The 21,227-nt window shown below is 38.7% G+C and overlaps 1 protein-coding gene across 8 annotated transcripts in view; it reads left to right on the top strand.

The window, feature by feature from the left end:
• The window catches only part of clasp1a (cytoplasmic linker associated protein 1a), a 303,132-nt gene extending 282,610 nt beyond the window's left edge, over nucleotides 1–20,522 (top strand). For all 8 annotated transcript variants that reach the window (XM_072579859.1, XM_072579862.1, XM_072579864.1 and 5 more), the window contains 4 exons: nucleotides 655–783; nucleotides 7,669–7,875; nucleotides 13,575–13,691; nucleotides 14,531–20,522. In XM_072579859.1, coding sequence (XP_072435960.1) covers nucleotides 655–783; nucleotides 7,669–7,875; nucleotides 13,575–13,691; nucleotides 14,531–14,617 — 540 coding nt within the window. In that variant the 3' untranslated portion in view covers nucleotides 14,618–20,522. The remainder of the gene's footprint in view (nucleotides 1–654; nucleotides 784–7,668; nucleotides 7,876–13,574; nucleotides 13,692–14,530) is intronic.
• Nucleotides 20,523–21,227: the final 705 nt, after the last annotated feature.

Below are 21,227 nucleotides of genomic sequence, written 5' to 3' on the forward strand. Positions count from 1 at the left end.
TTGACATTCTCAATGTGAACAGCTCTGCATTCAATCAAAAAAATTGCATTACAGTGCAATCCTATTAATTGCAAGTCATTGAAAGAAAACCAAAGTGTAGCAAAAAGTGCAGGAAAGGTGCTGTTGACCTTTGATACTTTTTATAAACTTTTTGTAAATTTAATATGATTGTTAATTTGTTAATATGTCTATGTGAGCAGTTGCACTCCGGCATTAATGGAAACTTAATGTCAGGGTGTCACATAAAATAATTAATTGGACTTTATCATGTTCTAAGTCCTTTACTGGGACAGCATGCCAATTGTTCATGGCGTAGTAAGCTGTCAGTATATTTTGTAACTTGACTAAATGACACTGGTAACCTGTACAAGAAAAATTGAACTTGGGAATACTCCCAGGTTTACAACTAGTAAACAGCTAACAAATTCACAATTGCTCAATAAGAGAAAATTTCCTAGCTTTAAGTATTACTTTCAAACCACCACAAGTGCAACTTCAGAAGGTTATACTTTCTCATCATGACATTTTTTTTCATGCTGATTTTGATGAAGTAGTCTGTGATGTGAACTGAAACTCTGGAAAGGATTTGTTTAGGTGCAGTAAGAGTACAATTTATAAGTGTATTTACAAAATATGTTTTAATCCTGTCTTAAGCATTCCATTAGAGCATTAGCCTTAAGAGTTCTACGGGAAATTCTACGTAATCAACCAGCCAGGTTTAAAAACTACGCAGAACTAACAATTATGAAAACACTAGAAGCACATAAAGATTCCCATAAAGAGGTGAGTTAGGTTTTCATATCTTTGTAACTGAATCTTTTTATATACTGTATGAAAAGGCACTTACCAATTTTTTCAATAAATTTATTTTTGAAATTGATATTAAACATTTTTCTGTGACGTGTACCTTGGTATCTGTCAGGTGTCTTTTTGGAGAAAATGGTGACTAGTTGCATTGAATAAGAGATATAGAAAATGCAATTTCCGTCTTATAAATGTTCAGGCAAAAAGTACTGAAGGAAATGTCATAGCCTGAATAAAGGCTAAGAACATCCATGCTTCCCACCTTCTGTATATTGATTTCACAATGCACTGCGGCAACTCTTCAATGTCTCATTGATAGCATGTCCTGAAACTACACCCTCCACTGCTGAGAAAGACAGAGGTAGTAGGTGCATTGGTCATCATTATCTTCAGGATGTATGCCATACGACTTGAGAAGATGTTACTGTTTCTTCATTGACACTAAGTCAAGATTGTGGAATTTCTCCATAGTAGTACTACGGCCTTCACATCAGTAGATAGTGATTTACATTTTATTTAATATATTGTGTAGTTATGGGTCCTATATTTACAAAGACATTTAAATCGTAGAGAACATAGAACAGAGAATTGACAGGATTGGTGAACTGTAGGTATCAGGAGAAATTTAAGCTACTGAGTCGACTTTAGAGTGAATATTTTTTTCTTAAAATTATCCCTTAGTTTCCTCTTGCTTCTCCAATTATAATTCAGCCCCAAAATGTATTAGATTGTATAGTGAAGCCAGCATTTGTTACACAGACACGAAAAATAAAACAGAAATAATGGATTAGGAAAAGTCTTTTATTGTCATGGTTAGTGTGACAGGGACTAATATTTTTAATTTCTGCTAGGTCATACTTTAGCTAGGCTAATTAATTTGTTAGTAACATCGAAACATGGGAACAAGAAATGGTCTCACCAATCTGAAGTATAAAATTATATTCCTTGATTCACCTAAAAGGGTGAAATGCGATGCTTAAATGCATTTTAAACTTAATTTCAATGTTGCAAAATGATTGATAAAAAAGACACATAGATCACACAGAAAGTTTTGTTGTGTAACTTCTTGTACATATTACTTTACATAATTGACTTAAATTTTATTCAAATGTTTTATGTTCATGTAAACTCAGTCCATATGCAAAATCATCCTGACTCTTGTCATTTTTGTGGCCTTACTTGTCCCATTATATCAATCACGGTGAGGTAATCTCTGATCATGTTGTATCATTTTCCTCCCACACTCCTTCTCCTGAACTTGCTTTATGCTCTTAAGAAATCAGAGCAGGAGTAGACCATTCTGTACCTCAAGCCTGCTCTGCCATATAACAGGTTCATGACTGATCTGACCATTCTCGTATCCACTTTCCTGCCCTTTCTCCATAACCCTTGATTTCCTGACTGATCAAGAATTTTTTTCTGTCTCAGCCTTCAGTACACACAAACACTCTGCCTCCACTGCTCTCTGTGACAAGAATTTCCAGAGATTCTCGACCCTCTGAGAGAATAAATTCCTCGTCTCAATCTTAAATTGACACCCTTTTATTCTGACGCTGTGCCCTCTGGTTCTAGATTCTCCCATGAGGGGGCACTTCTCTCAACATTTACCCTGTCAGGCCCATTAAGAATCCTATTTGTTTGAATGTTTCTTCTGTATACGACTACAATTTTAAAAATGTCTTCATTTTGGGTGACTGGAGCATTGGAGAAAAATTAAAGACATCAGTTGTTCAGGGAGGTACAATTTCCCAAATATTTACAAGTCTGGGCCATGTGGGTTCAATGGTCGCTCTATCCACTGGTTCTCAAAGTGGATCCCTACTTGGCACACCACTGCAGCAATCTGCGAAGGAGCCTGTAATTTGTTCCATTCAGCTAATCACACCTAAGGTTCCTGGATGCCCCACTTGAAAAGCAAACCTGGTTTTCAGTCACCACTATTTTTCAGAGGGCCAGATTTGAGACATTGTACCTGTATTGCATCCACAGTGACTAGCATTTTGTTTGGACTTCAAACCTTTATGTTTTTTTTAAAGTATGAGGCCATGATTAGATCAATTACTGGAGCGTACTAGTTTTAGATTATTTTCATTTTTTGTGCGAAGGTGAACCTGCTAAACCAGATGGTGGGTCAACCAAAACTCTTACTTTTTCTCCCAAGCCTTGTGTATCTGTTGTCTTTTCAAACATAAAGTATATTGAGATGAATGATTATATTATTTGATTATAATCAAAGCTTACAGTATTCTGAGCTTATAGTTTACTTTTTGCAAGTAACGTAAAGGTGAAAATACAGCATTTTATTGACCTCAGTGAACACGTTTTCATTTTGTAGTCACATTTATTAGCGTTGTTGCAGAACAGATGCAATGTTGTCTGAAGGTCATGAGCAAGGTGCTGGGTTTTTTTGTTTGACGCCCCCCCCCCCCCCCCCCCCCCCCCCCCACTCCCCGCACCTAATCAGATCCTGGAGATTTTCTTTTGTTATGCGTTTAAAGACCTCCAGTACCTCCTTTTCTGTAATATGAAATTGACCACCTCTCTTCTCCACCCCCCCCCCCGCATTCTTTCCAACATGCAGCGGTTGTGTTTATTATCTGCAATTAATGTCTAAGTAACATTTTATTTTCTGAAAAGCACTTCAACTTGCAGTTTCTTTCAATTAAATGATGTGTTCATGCACTTTTATAGTGCATATATATTTATCTGTTTAATGTTTGAACATATTTCTGCATGATAATTTGTTTCAGGTTTGAGCTGGTATAGATTTAGTTGGTCATAGCTGTCTGCCATTATTATGACATTGTTAGATGACCAAAATCTTCCCTAAGCTGCTGTGTGCAGAATTTGTGGCACACTGTTGTGATTATTTGGCTTTTGTTCAAAGAATTTCCTAACAAATTTTCAAATAAGTGTTATACACTGGTCTAGAACTTGCTAGAGAATTATTATTGATTATCTGTGATTATAACCAGACATGAAACATGGACTTCAAAGTTTATTATGGCCCCTCTTCTACTAAAGTCTCACCTTAGCTTGCCAGTGGATGGAGGAAATTTACTACAACAATGGTTTAGTTTTCATGGAATCTCACTCACAGTGAATGGATTGCCATTGAATCATGAGTGGCAAATTACTGATTCAATATTTCTACTTCTGCAAGGAGCCCAGGAGATGTGGGCTTCATTGTCTAGACCAGCATTTTTTGCCTATTCCTAGTTCCCCTTGAATAGGTGGTGGTGAGTTGCTCTCTTGAACCACTGCAGATCATTTTGAGACCCAGTATGTGTTAAGTATGAAGATCCAGGATTTTCATTGCAAATTTGGAGTGGAATTTGCAATTTGTGTGTATCTGCTGTCATTCCAGATGGTACTAGTCATTTGTTTGGAAAGTGTTGTCAAAGAATTTTAGATTGTATATACTACTGCTACTGTGTGTGAGGGAATGTGTAAGTGAGTATATGGTGCCAGTCATGCAGACAGCTTTGTTGTGGATGGTGTCAAAACTCCTGAACGTTATCAGAGTTGCAGTCATCCAAGCAAGTGTCAAGTATTGAATCACAATCCTGATTTGTGCCTTGTAGATGATGGACAAACTTTAGGGAGTCATGAGGTGAGTTATTTACTGAGGTACTCCTAGTCTCCAGCCATTTTTTGTATTCACAGTCTTTATATAGCTCATGCAGTTTAGCTTGTGATCATTTGTAACCCCAAGATATTGGTAGTGGAGTGTTCAGCAATGGTAATGCCATTGAATTTCAAGATATGATGGTTAGATTTTCTCTTGTGCAGCATGGTCATTATTTGGCATTTATGTTGTCCAGAGGATACTTACCACACATTAGTTTAAACCTGGATATTGCCCAAGTCTTGTTCCATTTGGACATGAACTGCTTCAGTTTCAGAGTCATTGTGAATGGTGCTGAACATTGTTCAATTATTAATGCACATCTCCACTTCTGAACTTATTACGGAGGGAAGGTACTTGATAAAGTGGCTGAAGATGGTTAGGCTTCAGATATTATTCTGAGGAGCTCCTACAGTGGGATTCAGGGGCTGAGAGCATTGATCCTCAATAGTTGCAGCCATCTTTCATTGTGCTTGGTATAACACCAAGAGAGGAGTTTCTATCCTAATTCCCAGTGACTGCTTTTCACTGGAGCCCCTCGATGCTGCACTCAGTTATGTGCCATTTTGATGTCAAGGGTAGTCCCACTTACCTCACCCTTTGCAATTCATCTTTTCTGCCTGTTTGATCCAAGGCTGAAATGAGTTTGAGGGCTGCAATTACTTTGGGAGCTAAGTGTTTGGGTTCTGCCAGGGCCAATGTCTGAATAACTTATTCCTAAACAAGTGCTGCTTTAGAGCACTGTTGATGACCCTTTCCACCAAATTACTCATGACTGAGAACGAACTGATGGGTCGATAATTAGTCAGGTTTGACTTGAGGTGCTTTTTGTTTACAGGACATAGCTGGGTAGTTTTCCCCATTGTCAGGTAGGTGACAATGTTGTTACTGTAATAGAACAGCTTGGCTAGGTGCGTAATAACTTCTTGAGAACAAGTCTTCAGTGCTGTAGCCAGAATGTTGTTAGGACCCCAGAGACGTTTTAGTATCCAGTACGCTGAAGCAGCATGTGGTAATCATTAGGAGGCTTCCTTGCCTTTGTTTGAAATGCCATGGGCTCTGGAGTCACTGTTGAAGACGTCCATGACAATACTGTCATGAGGAAGTATCATATGTCACCACCTCTCTGGGTCTGTCCTGCTGCTAGGATTGAATCTTGCTAGAGATCTAGGACATTATAATGTATGACTCCACGAGTCTGTCAAGTTTGCTGAATTAGTCTGAGACTGCTCTCCCAAAAATTGCACTAGCCTAAAAGTGTCAGTAAGGAGGACTTTACAGGATTGACCAGGTTGAGTTTGCCATTGTTGTTTCAAGTACTTAGGTTGATGTCATGTAGGGCATGTGGTTTCATTCCCTTTTGGAGACTTTCAGTGGTTGGATTGAATGGCTTGCTAGGGTTTTTAAGAGATGACCATGTTGCTATGGGTCTGGAGTCATATGTAGGCCACACCATTTCGGCACTTCTTTCCCAGAAGGACATTAGTGAATTAGCTGAGATTTTGTAACAATTGATTTTGTCTTAACGGTCATAATTAGACTTTTATTTCCAGGTTTTTTAGAATTGAAATTCTACCTTCTGCGTTGGAGGTATTGCTTCATAGCATTTCCTGGGTCTTGGCATTAACAGTTCAGTGAAGATGGTAGGAGAGTGGGGAACAGTTAATAAAGTGTACAGTGTTTTTACCTTTATTAATAGGGGTATAGAGTAAAAGAGCAGGGAGATGATGTTGAATTTGTGTAAGACACCTGTTAAACTTCAACTGGAGTATTGTGCACAGTTATATGCACCAAATTATAGGAAAGATATGAACACTTTAGAGACTGTGCAGATGTAGTTTAGAAGAATAGGTCCAGGAATGAGAAGTTTCAGTTATGAGGATAGATTGAACAAGTTGGGACTGTTGCTCTTGGAGAGAAGAAGGCTGAGAAGAGATTTGATGGAGGCTTTCAAAATCATGAACAGACTGAATAGGGTAGATCGGGAGAAGCTGTTCCAACTTATGAAAGAGAGAAGAACAAGAGAGCATAGATTTAAAATGATGTGGAGATGAAGCAAGGGTGATGTGAGAAAGGGTGTGTAGTTAGGGTATGGAGAATATACTGTCTGAAAATGTGGAGGCAGGTTCACATGAGGCATTGAAGAGGGCCTTAGATTGTTATTTAGATAGAAATGCTCTGCAACAAAATGGGGAGAAGGTACTAGATTGGCATTTGGTTATAGAACCAGTGCATGCATGATGGATTGAATGGCCTCCTTTTCACTCCATAATAATTCTCTGATTCTGAGACACTATCACAACACCATCCCTTTACCTTAGAGTAACACACAGATGGAAGATGACTGTGGAAAGACTATAGTTATGCAGGAAGTGTGGCCAAGTATTAAACAGATCAATCCATACCTCTGTCCAGATCACCATGGGTGTATCTGCACCATGTGGAGTGCAGCAATTTAAAGAAAGCAACTCCCCATCACCACCTCGAGGGCAGTGGATAAGAAGTATTAAACTGGCAGAGTTACTGATGGCTTATGAATGAATAAATAACATTGTGAGTCCTGAAGCAGGTGGCAGTTGGTATGCAGTGCCATGCGGACTGATCTAATCAGGATATAGCTGGGGATAGTGATAATGCTCTCTAGGACTTTGTGGAATGATTCCATGTGTCTGTTGGGTTGTCTGAGACAGTTCTCCCAGCTTGGGCACTGACCCTAAGATGTTAGTAAGAAGGACTTTCTAGGATTGACAGGGTTGAGTTTACCAAGTCAATATCAGGTAGACTATGCAGTTAACATTACCTTTTGGAGACTTTTTAGCAGTTAAACTGAATGGGTTGTTCGGCCATTAAAGAGTCACCAAATTGCCTTGGATCTGGAGTTAAATGTAGGCCAGATCAGGTAAGGATGGCAGATTTCTTTCCCCAAAAGACATTTGTGAATCTGCTGAATTTATATGATAATCAACGTTGGCTTAATGGTCATAATTAGAATTTTATTTCCAGATTTTTCAAAAAAAATTTCAAATTCTACCATCTGCCTTGGTTGGTCTGGGCACTGAACTGGAGCTGCATAATCATAGGAAGCACTCTGACAAATGCCTTTCACCTCAGTTTAGGAATTAGCATCCCTGAATAGTACTGGCCAGTAAAATGCAGCATAAAATTGTATGTATGTTTTTATTTTGCAAATCTCTTTGCAATTTACATCAGTAAACTTATCTATTTCCATTTTGAAGGTGGTAAGAGCTGCTGAAGAAGCTGCTTCCACATTGGCGAGCTCCATTCATCCTGAACAATGTATTAAAGTGCTCTGCCCCATCATCCAGACTGCTGACTACCCCATCAATTTAGCTGCCATTAAGATGCAAACAAAAGTGACAGAGCGGATCTCCAAGGAGTCTCTGCATCAGCTTCTTCCAGATATCATCCCAGGATTGCTTCAGGTACTTGCAGCTCAAACACTTATGTAAAATAGTATACCTTCGTAATTAAATTCACTGTTCAGTGAACTAACTGATAACATCGCCAAAAATAAATGAAGCTGATCTCTTTGGGCATTTGTTTCACAAATAGACCTTATGCCTGCATGAAGCAAAATCGAAAGCAGAATGGCAACAGCAAAGGATGGGATTAGAAATTAACCTGAATTATAACAGGAGGTTGTCTCAATTAGATCTTTGGACAGCTATCTTCGGGGCAGGAGTAGGTCAACTAATAAACCAAAGCTGAAGGATATTTTCGAGGTTCCCCATAAAACTGAAGTGTTCAATAAGAGATTACTAACTCTCATCAAATAAGACAGAATCCACGACATTTCCTGTTTTTGTTTTACTAAGTGACCAAGTTTTTCTTTTTTAAAAAGTTTATTATATTCGTACTGTTATAAATTCACCATGAATTATAAGTGATCTGCATAAGTTCAAAGTATTGATTATGAAGTGACCTTAGTGAAAAATGTATGACCCCCAAATCTGAATGCAATCCCATGGGTCTTACCTTGTGTTAATTTCCTGTCAGCTATTGGTGTCTTTCTGAATGTCCTTGTTGTGTTCATTCTAGGGGTGTTTCTTTCTTCCTGAACTTCCTGGGCACATCCTCTAACTTGGTGTCATTTTTATTGTTTTACCCATAAACCTAGAGTAGCTTGAACCATTCAAGTTCATGAGGCACATATCAGATACAAGAAACATGATGAAATTGATACTTTTAAAAGATCAAATATGCAGGAATTGTAACCCAGACTGCATCAAACGTTTAGGAAAGCTAATACTTTGTGTTGTATATTCAAAGTGTTTTTGTTCTAGTTTCTTTTGTTGGTAACATTGTTGTCCTGGATTCAAGACCTCCTTGAAGACTGAGCACAAAAGTCAGAGCTGTGTAGAATAGTACTGAGGGAATGCTTCGCTCTCAGGTGTGCTATTTTTCAGAAGAAACATTAACTAGAGATTTTAGTCTACCACTTCAGGTGAAATTAAAAGCTTGCATGATATTTCAAAGTATAGTAGGGGGTGTTTGTAATTTATCTTTAAGGCTGTGAGCTGAGACTGATAACAGCATTAGCTCAACTGGGAGTTCTGTTTTGAGAACTTCAGTAAGTTATTCACTTTGCTTTTCTGAACATATTTAAAAGAAATATTTTTTTCCTAACTTGTTTCCTTTTGCCAAGAGATGTAACATGTTTGAAGCATCTTGTTATTGATACTTTAATGGTCTTTCCAGGTTACACCTTTTATATGGTTGTCGAATCATCAGTTTTTCTTCCAAAGCTGGACTTTTTAAAGATTCTGCCTTCTATTCTTGCCATTATTGTTCAAAACCTTGTTGGTTATGAACATTGTTCACATTGGGTGAATGGATGTGAGTGTATAAAGGGCTGTAGTAATATGGTTGGGGGACATGAGTTTTCATAGAAGGTTTAAGAAGTCATGGATTGTGTTGACTGATGGTCCGGAGCTGCAGCATCTTCTAGATTATCTGAAACAACTGGGCTGAAACCCAAGGTAGCTGGGGTACACTTTCTAACTAGCCCAACTCAGCACTTGCCTGCCTACTTGATGGTTTGCTTATAAGGTCAGTATGTCTGACTCATCCCTGTATACGCACTCCACTTCAACTCTCACTGAGCAAAAAAAAAGAGTATATATTGGCAACTTCTCTTCAAGGCTGGTGTCATACCGAGCATAATGGACAATGGTTGTAGTATTGCAAGACAATCAATTCAGTCAAGGACATCTTTTGGAATGGCAGGCAGTGACCAGTGGGGTACCACAAGGTTCAGTGCTGGGACCGTAGCTGTTTACAGTATACATTAATGATATAGATGAAGTTATTAAAAGTAATATTAGCAAATTTGATGATGACACAAAGCTGGGTGGCACGGTGAAATGTGAGGAGAATGTTATGAGAATACAGGGTGACTTAGAAGGGCTAGGTGAGTGGATGGATGCATGGCAGATGCAGTTTAATGTGGATAAATGTTTGGTTTTCCACTTTGGTGGCAAGAACAGGAAGGCTGGTAAATATCTTAATGGAGTCAATTTAGGTAAAGGGGAAGTACAATGAGATCTAGGTGTTCTTGTACATCAGTCAATGAAAGCTAGCAGCATGCAGGTACAGCAGGCAGTGAAGAAAGCTAATGGCAAGTTGGTCTTCACAACAAGAGGAATTGAGTATAGGAACAAAGAGGTCCTTCTGCAGCTGTACAGGGCCCTGGTGAGACTGCACTTTGGGTATTGTGTGCAGTTTTGGCCTCCAAATTTGAGGAAGGGCATTCTAGCTATTGAGGGAGTTCAGCGTGCACGAGGTCAGTTCCCAGAATGGCAGGACTATCATATGTTGAAGATTGGAGCGACTGGGCTTGTATACACTTGAGCTTAGAAGGATGAGAGGGGGTCTGATTGAGACGTATAAGATTAATAAAGGATTGGACACTCTGGAGGCAGGAAGCATGTTTCCGCTGATGGGTGAGTCCAGAATCAGAGGACACGGTTTAAAAATAAGGGGTAGGCCACTTAGAACAGAGTTGAGGAGAAACTTCTTTACCCAGAGAATGGTGGATATATGGAATGCTGTGCCCCAGAAGACAGTGGTGGCCAAGTCACTGGATACTTTCAAGAAAGAGGTGGATAGACTCTTGAAAGATAGTGGAATGAAGGGTTATGGGGATATGGCAGGAACAGGATCATTATTGTGGATGATTCAGCAATGATAATAATGAATGGTGCTGTCTTGAAGGGCCGAATGGCCTACTCCTGCACCTATTATCTTTGTCAATTGTCTATCTCTGTAGGAGTTTTCTACAGAAATATCCTCAGCACAACCTTCTGCACCAGCTTTAACAATGACCTCCCCTCTATCATAATGTCAGAGGTTGATATGTTTACTGACGATTACACAATGTTCAGAACCATTCATGGTTCCTCAAATACTGAAGCAGTCCATGGCCAAATGCAGCAAGACCTGGACAATATCCAAATAAGAGCTGACAAATAACATTCATGCCACAGGATGCCAAACAATGACCATCTCCCACAAGAGAGAATGTTAACCTTTGTCTTTGATACTTAGGCATAACCCTCCCTGAACGCCTGACTATCAATGTCTTGGAAGTTACCTTTGACCAGAACTGAATTGAACTGGATACATAACTTTTGTAGCTACAAGAGTAGGTCAGAGGCTATGAATCCTGCAACAAGTAACTCAGTTCCTGTCTTCCTAAAGCCTGTAATGGAATACTCCCCTCTTGCATGCAGCTCCAACAACATTTGAAGTTTGACACCATCATGGCAAAGCAGCCTTGTTGAATGGCACCACATCCACAAATATATACTCTGTCCACAATTGAAGCTCAGTGTGTACCATAGGTCGCGCACCTTGATTCACATGTTGGGAATTTGCATCATCTAGTTTGTCAGTAAAGGCGAGAGAATATTAAGAAGCGACATATAAATAAGGCAAGCTGCATCTTGAATAAGATGCATAAGATGTGGTTGCTACTCAATGACAAGGTGCTGAAGTCACCATTTAAAGCTTAAGGAGAACATTGGAAAAAGATTTTTCAACATAGAGAATCTGATGTCATTATTCTCAGCATTCTCCATGTTGCTCACCTCCCATCAGAAAGGGGTAAATTCTGCCCATGGAATTTAAAAACAAGGAAATTATGAAATAAATGGGATTACTGATGACCTCAGCTGAATGTTATGAATGAAACTGGTCAATTCACTTCAGGTGAATTATGAGCCCAGCTAATACCATTACCGGCAAGTCCGATCCCAGACTGAAATCTTGCTTGATGGATCACATTTTGATACTTTTTTTATTTTAATGAAGTGCTCTTTCATTCCTTAAATAAAGAATGCTGCAGGTTTGGTTTTAACAATAAACCAGAAGTTTATTATATAAAACGTTAAGATAAAATAGAATAGCTCAATTATTTACTTATGACATAAGCTGAAAGATTTTGAAATTGCAAAATATAATCATATTATTTTCTCATCAGTCCTTTCCTGTACTCTCTCACCAAGGGGAAATGCCCTTCTCTATCACATAATAGGTTTAACAGATGCATTAATTCCCAGTTCTGAAGATCTGCTAGCTTCTTTCCTGAGCCTTCAACAGAATGTAGACTTTCTCAACTTTAAATGATCCCTTCGGTATTTAAACAAACTTTTTTTTAAAAGGAGCAACAGTTTTACATATTGGCCCTAGCAAATATTTATGCAAAACTGCCAGTCTTAAACCCAAAAACATTTTTCAAGCTATGGATGTTTCCATTTATCAAGAGGAGAAAAAACATCAGTGATCTGATAAACTGAAAGCCAATATTATGTTTGCTGGTTAAAACTAACTCATACATTTGCTTAATTAATCTCTCTTTCCCCCCCCCCTTCTCTTTTGCCCTTGCTCTTCTCCCCCCCCCCCACCCAACTACCCCACTCACCCCCACCTCTCCCAACCTAGCTGTCCCTCCTCACCCCTCACCACCCCTTGCTGCCACCCCTCTCCACCCCTCGCTCCACCCCACTCTCTTCCACCCTACTCTCCCCTCTACCCTGCTCTTCCACCCTAACCCCCTCTTCCTCCACCCCCCACCGCCATCTCTCTTCCTCCTCCACCCCTGACTCTCTCTCCCCCCCCCTCTCTCTCTCTTCCCACCTCACCACCCCTCCCCCCTCACCACCCCATCTCTTTCTCCCCCACCTCTGTCTCTCTCCCTTCCCCCAACTCCATCTCTCTCTTCCTTCCCCCCCACCCTGTCTCTCTTCCTTGCCCCCCAACCCGCGCCTCTCTTCCCCCCCCAACCCGCCTCTCTCTTACCCCCTCACCCCGTGTCTCTTTCTCCTCCACCCCATCTCTCTCTCTCTTCCCCCCCCCACCCCATCTCTTTCTCTTCTTCCCCCCCCCCCCCCAACCAGTCTCTCTCTCTCTCTCTCTCTCTCTCTCTCTCCTCCCCCAACCTGTCTCTCACTCTCCACCCCCACCGTATCTCTCTCTCTCTCTCTCTCTCTCTCTCTCACTCATCACCTGTCTCCTCCCCCCAACCCCGACTACAGAAATTCTTGCAAGTTAATCATTCAGACACAGAAAAGAAAACCCTCATATCACCCTCACTAGCTCAAATCATTAAATATAGATTGCACACATTCCAAAGAATGCACAAAAGGTTAACTAGAATTTTACTGGGACATTAGTTTTAATATGATTGTAGCAAGTTGGGGCTGTTCCTTGGAACAGAGAATATTGTGAGCCTATTCCAGTTTACAAGGCAATGATTGGTTTAGATGGAATGCAGCAAAACTGTTGTGTGTCAATAACCAGATGTTCGAAGATTGTCTGAAATCATTGTCTAGTGATTTTAAAAAAGGGCAATGAAAATTTTCAGAGTTGCCAAAACGTTAAATACAATACTTGAAAAGTAGTTGAAAGCTGATTGCATAAGTAAACGTAAAAGTTATTTGTGGTTGAGAGGCTTGGCAATATTGTAACTAAAAGCACAGAATGGGATGAATACGACATCTCTCTCATCTCTGCAAGCGTAGTGGACTGAATGGCTGCCTCCTGTGTCACATGCTTATATTCTGTTGGAAGTATTTACGCTTCTTTCAGTGCTTTTCACTTACTGTTTTATAATCTTTTATAGGGTTATGACAACACAGAAAGTAGTGTGCGTAAGGCAAGTGTGTTCTGTTTGGTGGCAATTTATTCTGTAATTGGAGAAGAGCTAAAACCTTACCTTGCACAGCTCACAGGAAGTAAGGTAGGTTTACTTGCATGAAGTCCTACATTTCAGTATTGTATGTCTGTTATAGCCTTTGTTTAATTGTAGGTTTGGAACACTGGCTTAGTATTAGAAATTGAACTGGTTGAAGTCTTTAGTTAAAACTGATCAAGAATAAAGTCATCGAAATGTGCTAAGCATCTACTAATAATACACAGTTTGATTTCAAACATTAGGATTTCAACTAGAATAATAGTGTAAAACTGATCTAGTTGAAAACATTGTATTAATTTGAGTAGAGGTACTATTTAGTGAGCAAATACATGAATTGGTCTTCCCTGAGACAATTTCCTGTTTCCTGAATTGATTGATCAGCTGAGATAAGCAGACCATGATAGGAAGGAGTAGAGAGATAATTTTATCATGAAGACAGCCATTTATACCGAGCTAGACCCCACCTAAAATGATGTTGTATGTGAACATTAAGCTACGTCAGTTTGCTTTATTCATTCTTGGGTTGTGAGCGTCACTGGCAAAGGTGGCATTTATTGACCAAGTGTCCAAGAACTCAGTGGCTTCCTGGGCCATCTCAACAAATGTTTGAGTCAACCCCATTGTTGTGCATCTGGAATTACATATTGGCTGGACTGGATAAGTGCATAATAACAATTAGATAATATCATTATTATCAGCCAGGCAAGAATTTTAATGTGGGATGTGAGTTCATCTCTCAGAGCCTTAGTCCAACCCTCTAGATTAATTGTCGGTACCATTGCCATTACGCTATTTTCACCGTTTAGTTTAACGGTTAAGACTTCAGTAAGTATTAATATGAATTGTTTTTTATTGAATCTAATTGATATCTGACTCTCTTGCAGATGAAATTATTGAACTTATACATAAAAAGGGCCCAGACAACAAACAGCAACAGTAGCTCATCGTCAGATGTGTCAAGTCATAGTTAACAGATGGCAGTCATGTTTCTTTAGACGGATGAAGCCGTGCCTCTTCAGAGACCTATCTGCTCAGATTTTGAAATCCATGTGCCCTTGGAGTGAACAATTGCTGCACATCAGTGTTTGTTCTTAAGTAATATATGCAGTTGCTTAGCTTTAATCTTACAGCTGTTACTTGATCATAATGTGATGCCTGTTTAATATGTGACCTAGAATAAAAGAAGGCCTATAGTGAGTCTTTGACAGTACAGTGTTGACATCAAGTGAAGCAGCGAGTGAAGGTTAAGTTATTGTCATCCTTAAACCTGAAGTATGTGATGTACATACATGAGTATTATTCCACATGATGTAATTTTAAGTATTATACATAAAATATCTGCTGTTAAATTACACCAGAAGTGACATTGCCACACTTTTTCTTAGCAGCTACTGATGTAGACATGTCAAGTTCTTGCTAAGCCAAGTGATATCTCACTGGATTAAACTATTATTACTGCAGAAGATTGAAGCAACTTTTTACTACTGCTGCCAGTATTTCACACTTCAGGTTTTAAATTGCAACCATCTCACAATTGAAGATTTGCATGGAAGCACAAAAAAAGGCATGACTGTCCTTTTGTGGGAACTGTAAGACTGCAATTTGGTGAAGACTAGCTACTGTATTATGGAACTTCTTTTCAAAACTATTGTACTTTCTTCTTCTTTCTCACTATTGGTTCCACTTCTCTTTCCTTCCCCATCCCTGGATAATTGCCTCATATTATTTGGAAATGCAGGGGGAAGCTTGTTGTATGTCCATGCCTTTGAAATGGGTGCTCCTATCCTTGCCTTAGCAAGAACCAAGAAAAATCATCAAATTAATGCACCTGAGATTATATCAGCCTGAAAATGAAATCCAAATTTGTAGTTCTCTGTTTGAGAGTCCTGTTCATCAGAGTTTTGGAAAAACCCTTTCTGTTGTAATATTAGATTTTTTGTGATGGAATGTAAAAACCACTGAATTTCTCCATATAATTTAAGTCTAATATGTAATTTAGTAGGTCTGTGTTCCCATTCCTCCAAAATGAATTGGAGTGAAGTTGGGAAGAAAAGCTGAAATGATCATGCAAAGTTTGTCGTTGCAGTTCAGTTTCCATTCCAAGTTTGGCTGCCTGAAATACGATCCACTGAAGGCACTGATTTGTCACATCATGATTTTATATTCTGCTGTGGTGGAAACAAATCCATAGGTTTGGTATAAATCACCAGTAAGCAATTATTCTTGTTATGAGTATGCAAACTGTTCAATAGTAATACTTAACTTCTTAAAAACGTGAATGCCAGCAGCATTCCCTATCTGCGTCCTTCTGGTCACCATCTTTGGTTATGATTGTTCCATCTGCATAAACATTTGTACGTTCTGATGCTGTTTATTTTTTTATCCAGTCCTGTATTTTGTGGACTTTGCCACAGGAGGTTTCTTCTTCAGTTGTATCACACTTTGGCATCTCCCAGAATGGTTTATGCCAGTTGTGAATCAGTTGTGGGAAGCTATTCTTCTCCTCTATTCAGTCATGAATTGTACTTTAATTTTCCTTTCATTCAGTAGCTTCTGAATTCTAGCATTTGAAGAAAGAATGCCAATCAAAAGATTTCCATCGTTCAAGCTGAAATTTCGGAAGCAAAATCCTTCTTAAAAGCATAGGTTGTACAACAGAGACAGAGTTAAGTATTGCTTGAAAAAAGAGCCATGTTGCCAAAGCTGCTTGTTTTGCATTCATGCCAAATTATCCTGTACTGTTCAAGGTGAAAAGCTTTGCCAGCATGTTTCTTTTTTTAAGCAATATTAAAGTTCTAATGTGACCAAGCGACCGAAAGGGAACTCCTCAAGTTGAGTCATCTAACAACAACAAAATCAACAAAAGTTATTGAGGATTTGGAACAACCAAGCATAGTCTTGTGTGGCAGTGTTTATTTCTACTTTGCTTTCTAGGTTGACGTTAGGTAAATATTCTTCTCTTTAAAGTAAACTTGGAGCAAAGAAATGCCCACATGGGGGCAGTGACTTAATGGTAATGTATTGGAGGTATGGGTCCAAATTCTACCGTAGCAACTTAATTCTTTCATAGGAAGAGCTAGTGGCTGGCAGGGCCAACATTTGTTGTCCACCTCTAATTGCCCTTGAGCTGAATAATCCATACACTGTTTCAGAGATGAGCTAAGAATGAACCACATTACTGTGGACCTGGTCTCACATGTAGGCCAGACTGGCTCAAGATGGCACATTTGCTTCCTGAGCGATATTAGTGAGCCATTTGGGATTTTACAGTAATAGTTGTCATTATTCAGATAGCTTTGTATTCTAGATTTTAGATTCCATCAGCTGCTATTGGGTAATCTGAATCAGTGAGCCCCAGGAAATTATCCTGCACCTCTGAATTGTGCGTTGTGATATTACTGTGATTCTGCCATCTGAAATATAAAGCTAGCCTCAGTAATAGTGACCATCAGACTATCATTGGTTGTCATAACAACCTACCTTATTCACGAATGTCAATTAGGAAAAGAAATTTGCCATCCTTGCCTTGTTTGCCCAATAATTGACTCCAGACCTGCAGCAGTGTGTTTGACCCTTAATTGCCCTCTGAAATGACGTAGCAAGTCACTCAGTTCAAGGGCACTTAGGGATGGGTAACAAATGCTGGTCTTACCAGCGACACTCACTTCCCATAAAAAATGATGCTGTGGCCACCCCACCAGATTGTATGCTGGTTTCATTTTTTTTTAACTTGTAAAAAGGGCATAGAAGATTTATTCGAAGAAATGAAGTCCAAGGCATTCCTGGTCCCAAGTAATACTTAACCCATTGGTTAGTTGGCTGTGTTAAATTCTTACCAGTTAGGATTGGCCAACATCCTATAGAATATACGGGAAAATAATCAGACAATCATACGAGTAACTAACCAAAACACTTGTGACTTGAACTTGCCTTCAAGAAAATAATGCAATTAGTAGAGCTTTACTCAAATCTAGATCTCTGCATGTGATCTTTCTATCTCCATAAATTGTAGAATTGCTTTTTTAATTTGAATAATTGTTATCACCCTCACATTGTAACATTGTTACTCTCCTCCATTCCCTGAGTCCCAACTCTCCAAGATGTCTGACATTTTGATATGGATACCTCCTCAGGACTTTTGGGTATAAATGTGACACTTAAATTAATTGTATTTTTTTTAAAACATTTTCATGTTATTTTTGAGTTTTAAATATTCTGTTGATGTTTGTTTTAGTTGAAATTTTGGCTCCCTCCAATCTCAAATAAATTCTTAAAACTTTTACAGTCTGTTCATTTTTTTGCTCTCCACTCGTAAGTGGAACCCATGTGATTGCCCCCACCCCCTCCGAAAAATAAACATTTTGCTGAATGCTTGGTCTAGGAGGAGAAAAACTAAAGTTGGCCACCTGGGGGAGCTGTTGTAGGATACAAGAAATGTTAACCAGTTTGTCCAGTATGTTGTCCTTAGTTACCTTGACATGTTTTACTCTGAAGTAGAAGATAATTTTGATTTTTAAAAAAAATCTTGACCCAACTTACAGGTGGGTGACCCAGGTACTATCACTTGCCTTTCATATATTTTATGCGGCGTAAATGTTAGCAACATTAGCTAAGGAAAGAGCAAAAGCAGAAACTCGATGTTGTAAACTAGGTGTTATAAATAATTAATAAATTTAGGTTTGACTAAAGTTATCTGGCCCCAAATTGACTAGTTTATCCTTTCATGATCAACATTGGAAAACTATTGGATATTTTTATGTGAAGTATTCATCATGATCCTTTTTAATTGTTTATTGTATTTTATGTTTGTGTACCATTTATAAGAATTAAATAATCCAAACATTTTTAGTTATTTCTCTTGAAGTTAAAGACACAGATGTACTGTAATACCCAACCAATTGTTTCATCTTTTCATTTTACTTTTATAAAAGTTTGAAATGTGAATGAGCTTTTTTGAACTCTAAGCGAGCTTAGCACAGTGGCTGACGTCGTCTCGGATTCAAAAGTGATCAGTGCACTAAATACACAGCTGGTGAAAATATATTTCCATGATTGTTCTCAACTTTGTGACTTTTATGCCTTCAAATTGTGGAGTTTTGTATTCTATTCTTTACAATGCAATTAATTTTTCAAGACTACTTTAATTATATGGCTGGTGTACAAAATTAAGAATACCCTCTTGCGCACTAGTAATGTAACAAAGCTTTGTATTAAATGCACACTCCTTCTGGATTTAGGTGATATTTGTTAAATTCATGCCTGCACTGTTGGGACCAAAAACCCCAATTGGAGGAGAAATTTTGGAGCAGTTATGCTCCTGCATCTTTTTATTTTTAAGATTAGTATGTTTAATGAATCATGTTTCAAAATGTGGCTTTAAAGAAGGCATAAATTGTCTAATGCTGTCCAGGTGACTGACTGTCCAGGACATGCAGTGGTCAACATTGGCAGATTTTGATTTGAAAATAAATACCCTTCATAGCAAATGGATTTATCAGCTGTACCTCAAAGTCACAACGATTTTCAGTATCCATGTTGTTGAATATGGTTTGGCATGTTAACTTTCAAAAATACGTAATATCTCTGTTTAAAGGTATATACATTATTGCAATGTTGATAATGCCATTTTAAACTGTATATACTGTGATTAAAGGATAATTAAGCAATCTGAAGCTGACTCTATACTTCAAAGATGTTTAGTTGTTGCATGCTATGCTCTTCCCCTTCTCTTTCTCATGTTTTCTCATACCCCTGTCTCCTCAACACCACCCCTCAACCCTGCCAAAGTTTCCCTGCTGCAAATCCTCTGAATTCATTCAGCTGGAAATAACGTGTGACAACAATGGGCCTTCTTTTATTCCTTGTAACTTTTGTGCTATAGGCAGGTAAATGATTGGATGTGTGATTTCTTTTGTTTCTGTGAAGAGGAAAGGATTGCTGCTGTTGTAATTTTCTTGAACTATTGGATGTATAGGAAAGGACCTCACCTAGTTTTCAAAATGGGTGCTTTCCAGAAATATCTAATACAATCTACTCTGCCATGTTTGAGTAATGAACGAAAAGTTCTCTATTGTTTTGCTAGAACTGACTGAAATTTCACACCTCGAAGGTCAGCCTGCATGTTGCAGCAGTGTCGCCTTTGCCATTCATCCATCGGCTGCACGAATGGTCTAGGCATGGACGACCGAAATTATACAATCCTGGTGTTTTTACTTGTTTAGTCCTATGGTGGTGTTCTGTTTTGAGGCATGTGGCTTTTTTAAAGGTACACTATGTGTGCTCGCCTTGAACTTAAACTAACTGCAGAAACAAAACTGATGCCAAGAGTTTTTTTTGTCATCTGTTTTATGATAGCATACTAACTTAACAGCTTACAGAGACTGTGGATAAGTAATGTACATCACTGGCACAAGAATGCCCTTCCCTTGATATATAATCAAGCTTACTGTTTAATGAGGGATGGAAGCCAAGTTTTTTAGACTTTACCAGAACTTTGCTAAACTAGTTTAAAATGAAAACATTGGAGACACATCAATCATCAGAATGGTTCCTAGCAGAGTGTTCATTGTGCATGTACCTTTTTTCTTGCTTTTGTCATATAATATCCATATCGGTATTTATATTATTTGTTTCATCTGTGTGTATTCTGGCAACTGTACAGATAACTACATGGGTTTTGTTAACTTTCACCTGTTGATAGAATTTGCTAAAGAAAAGCAACAAAGTAAGACTTTTAAGTTTGCTGTAGAATAAAACCCTACATGAAGAGTTTGACAACTGTTAAGCCTTTTCATTTGTTCATGAAAAATGCACCTTGAAATCGATATTTCTTCTAGGCACTTGTACAGGGAATAAAGAATAAAGATTCAAAGGAGATTTTGAAGAATTCAAGTTCTTTGAGGAATACCTCAGTCTTGCTGTTAGTCACTTCGCTGCTGATCATTTGATGACTCTCGCTGGTTCCACCGATAGCTGATATGGTCAACGATTCTGTCTCCTCAAGTTTGAGTTTCCTCTCTCACCTCAAGTCTGTCTTTTCATCCTGGTCCTCAAAACAATGATAATTGAGACCTCAATCCTTGCGTAATACTGTCCTACCTCTTAAATTTCTTATTCTCTCAAGTCCTTGAAGGGGTGGATACCACAGAAATCTATGCCCATTTTTCTTGGAAACTCCTTCAATTAGGTTTCCATTGTTACCAGAGTAACAAAGTCAGTTTTTATCAATTTTACAACTCATATCCTATCTGTTTGTGACAAAGATAATTTTAATCACCTTTTATCCTTTTTTAACATATCTATAGTCATTGACAAGGTGGAATACACTATCCTCCAACACATCTCCACTATCAGCAGTTGGGTGGCACTGTGCAAGCTTTGTCCAATTTATCTGTCTAGTTTTAGCAAGAGAATCTCTTGTAATGCCTTACCTCCTTGTTTCCCCGTAGTTAACCCCCTCCTCCCCGCAGCCTCCTATTTTTCAGCTATATACTGCTCTCTAAGAGCATTATCCATAAAAATGGCATTGGTTTTTACAGGCCCAATGCCGGTATAAAGCTTCATCTCTCTGTCTTTCTACTC

This window comes from Chiloscyllium punctatum, chromosome 10 (genome assembly GCF_047496795.1).
Source record: "Chiloscyllium punctatum isolate Juve2018m chromosome 10, sChiPun1.3, whole genome shotgun sequence".
In the NCBI taxonomy this organism is placed as follows: Eukaryota; Metazoa; Chordata; class Chondrichthyes; order Orectolobiformes; family Hemiscylliidae; genus Chiloscyllium; species Chiloscyllium punctatum.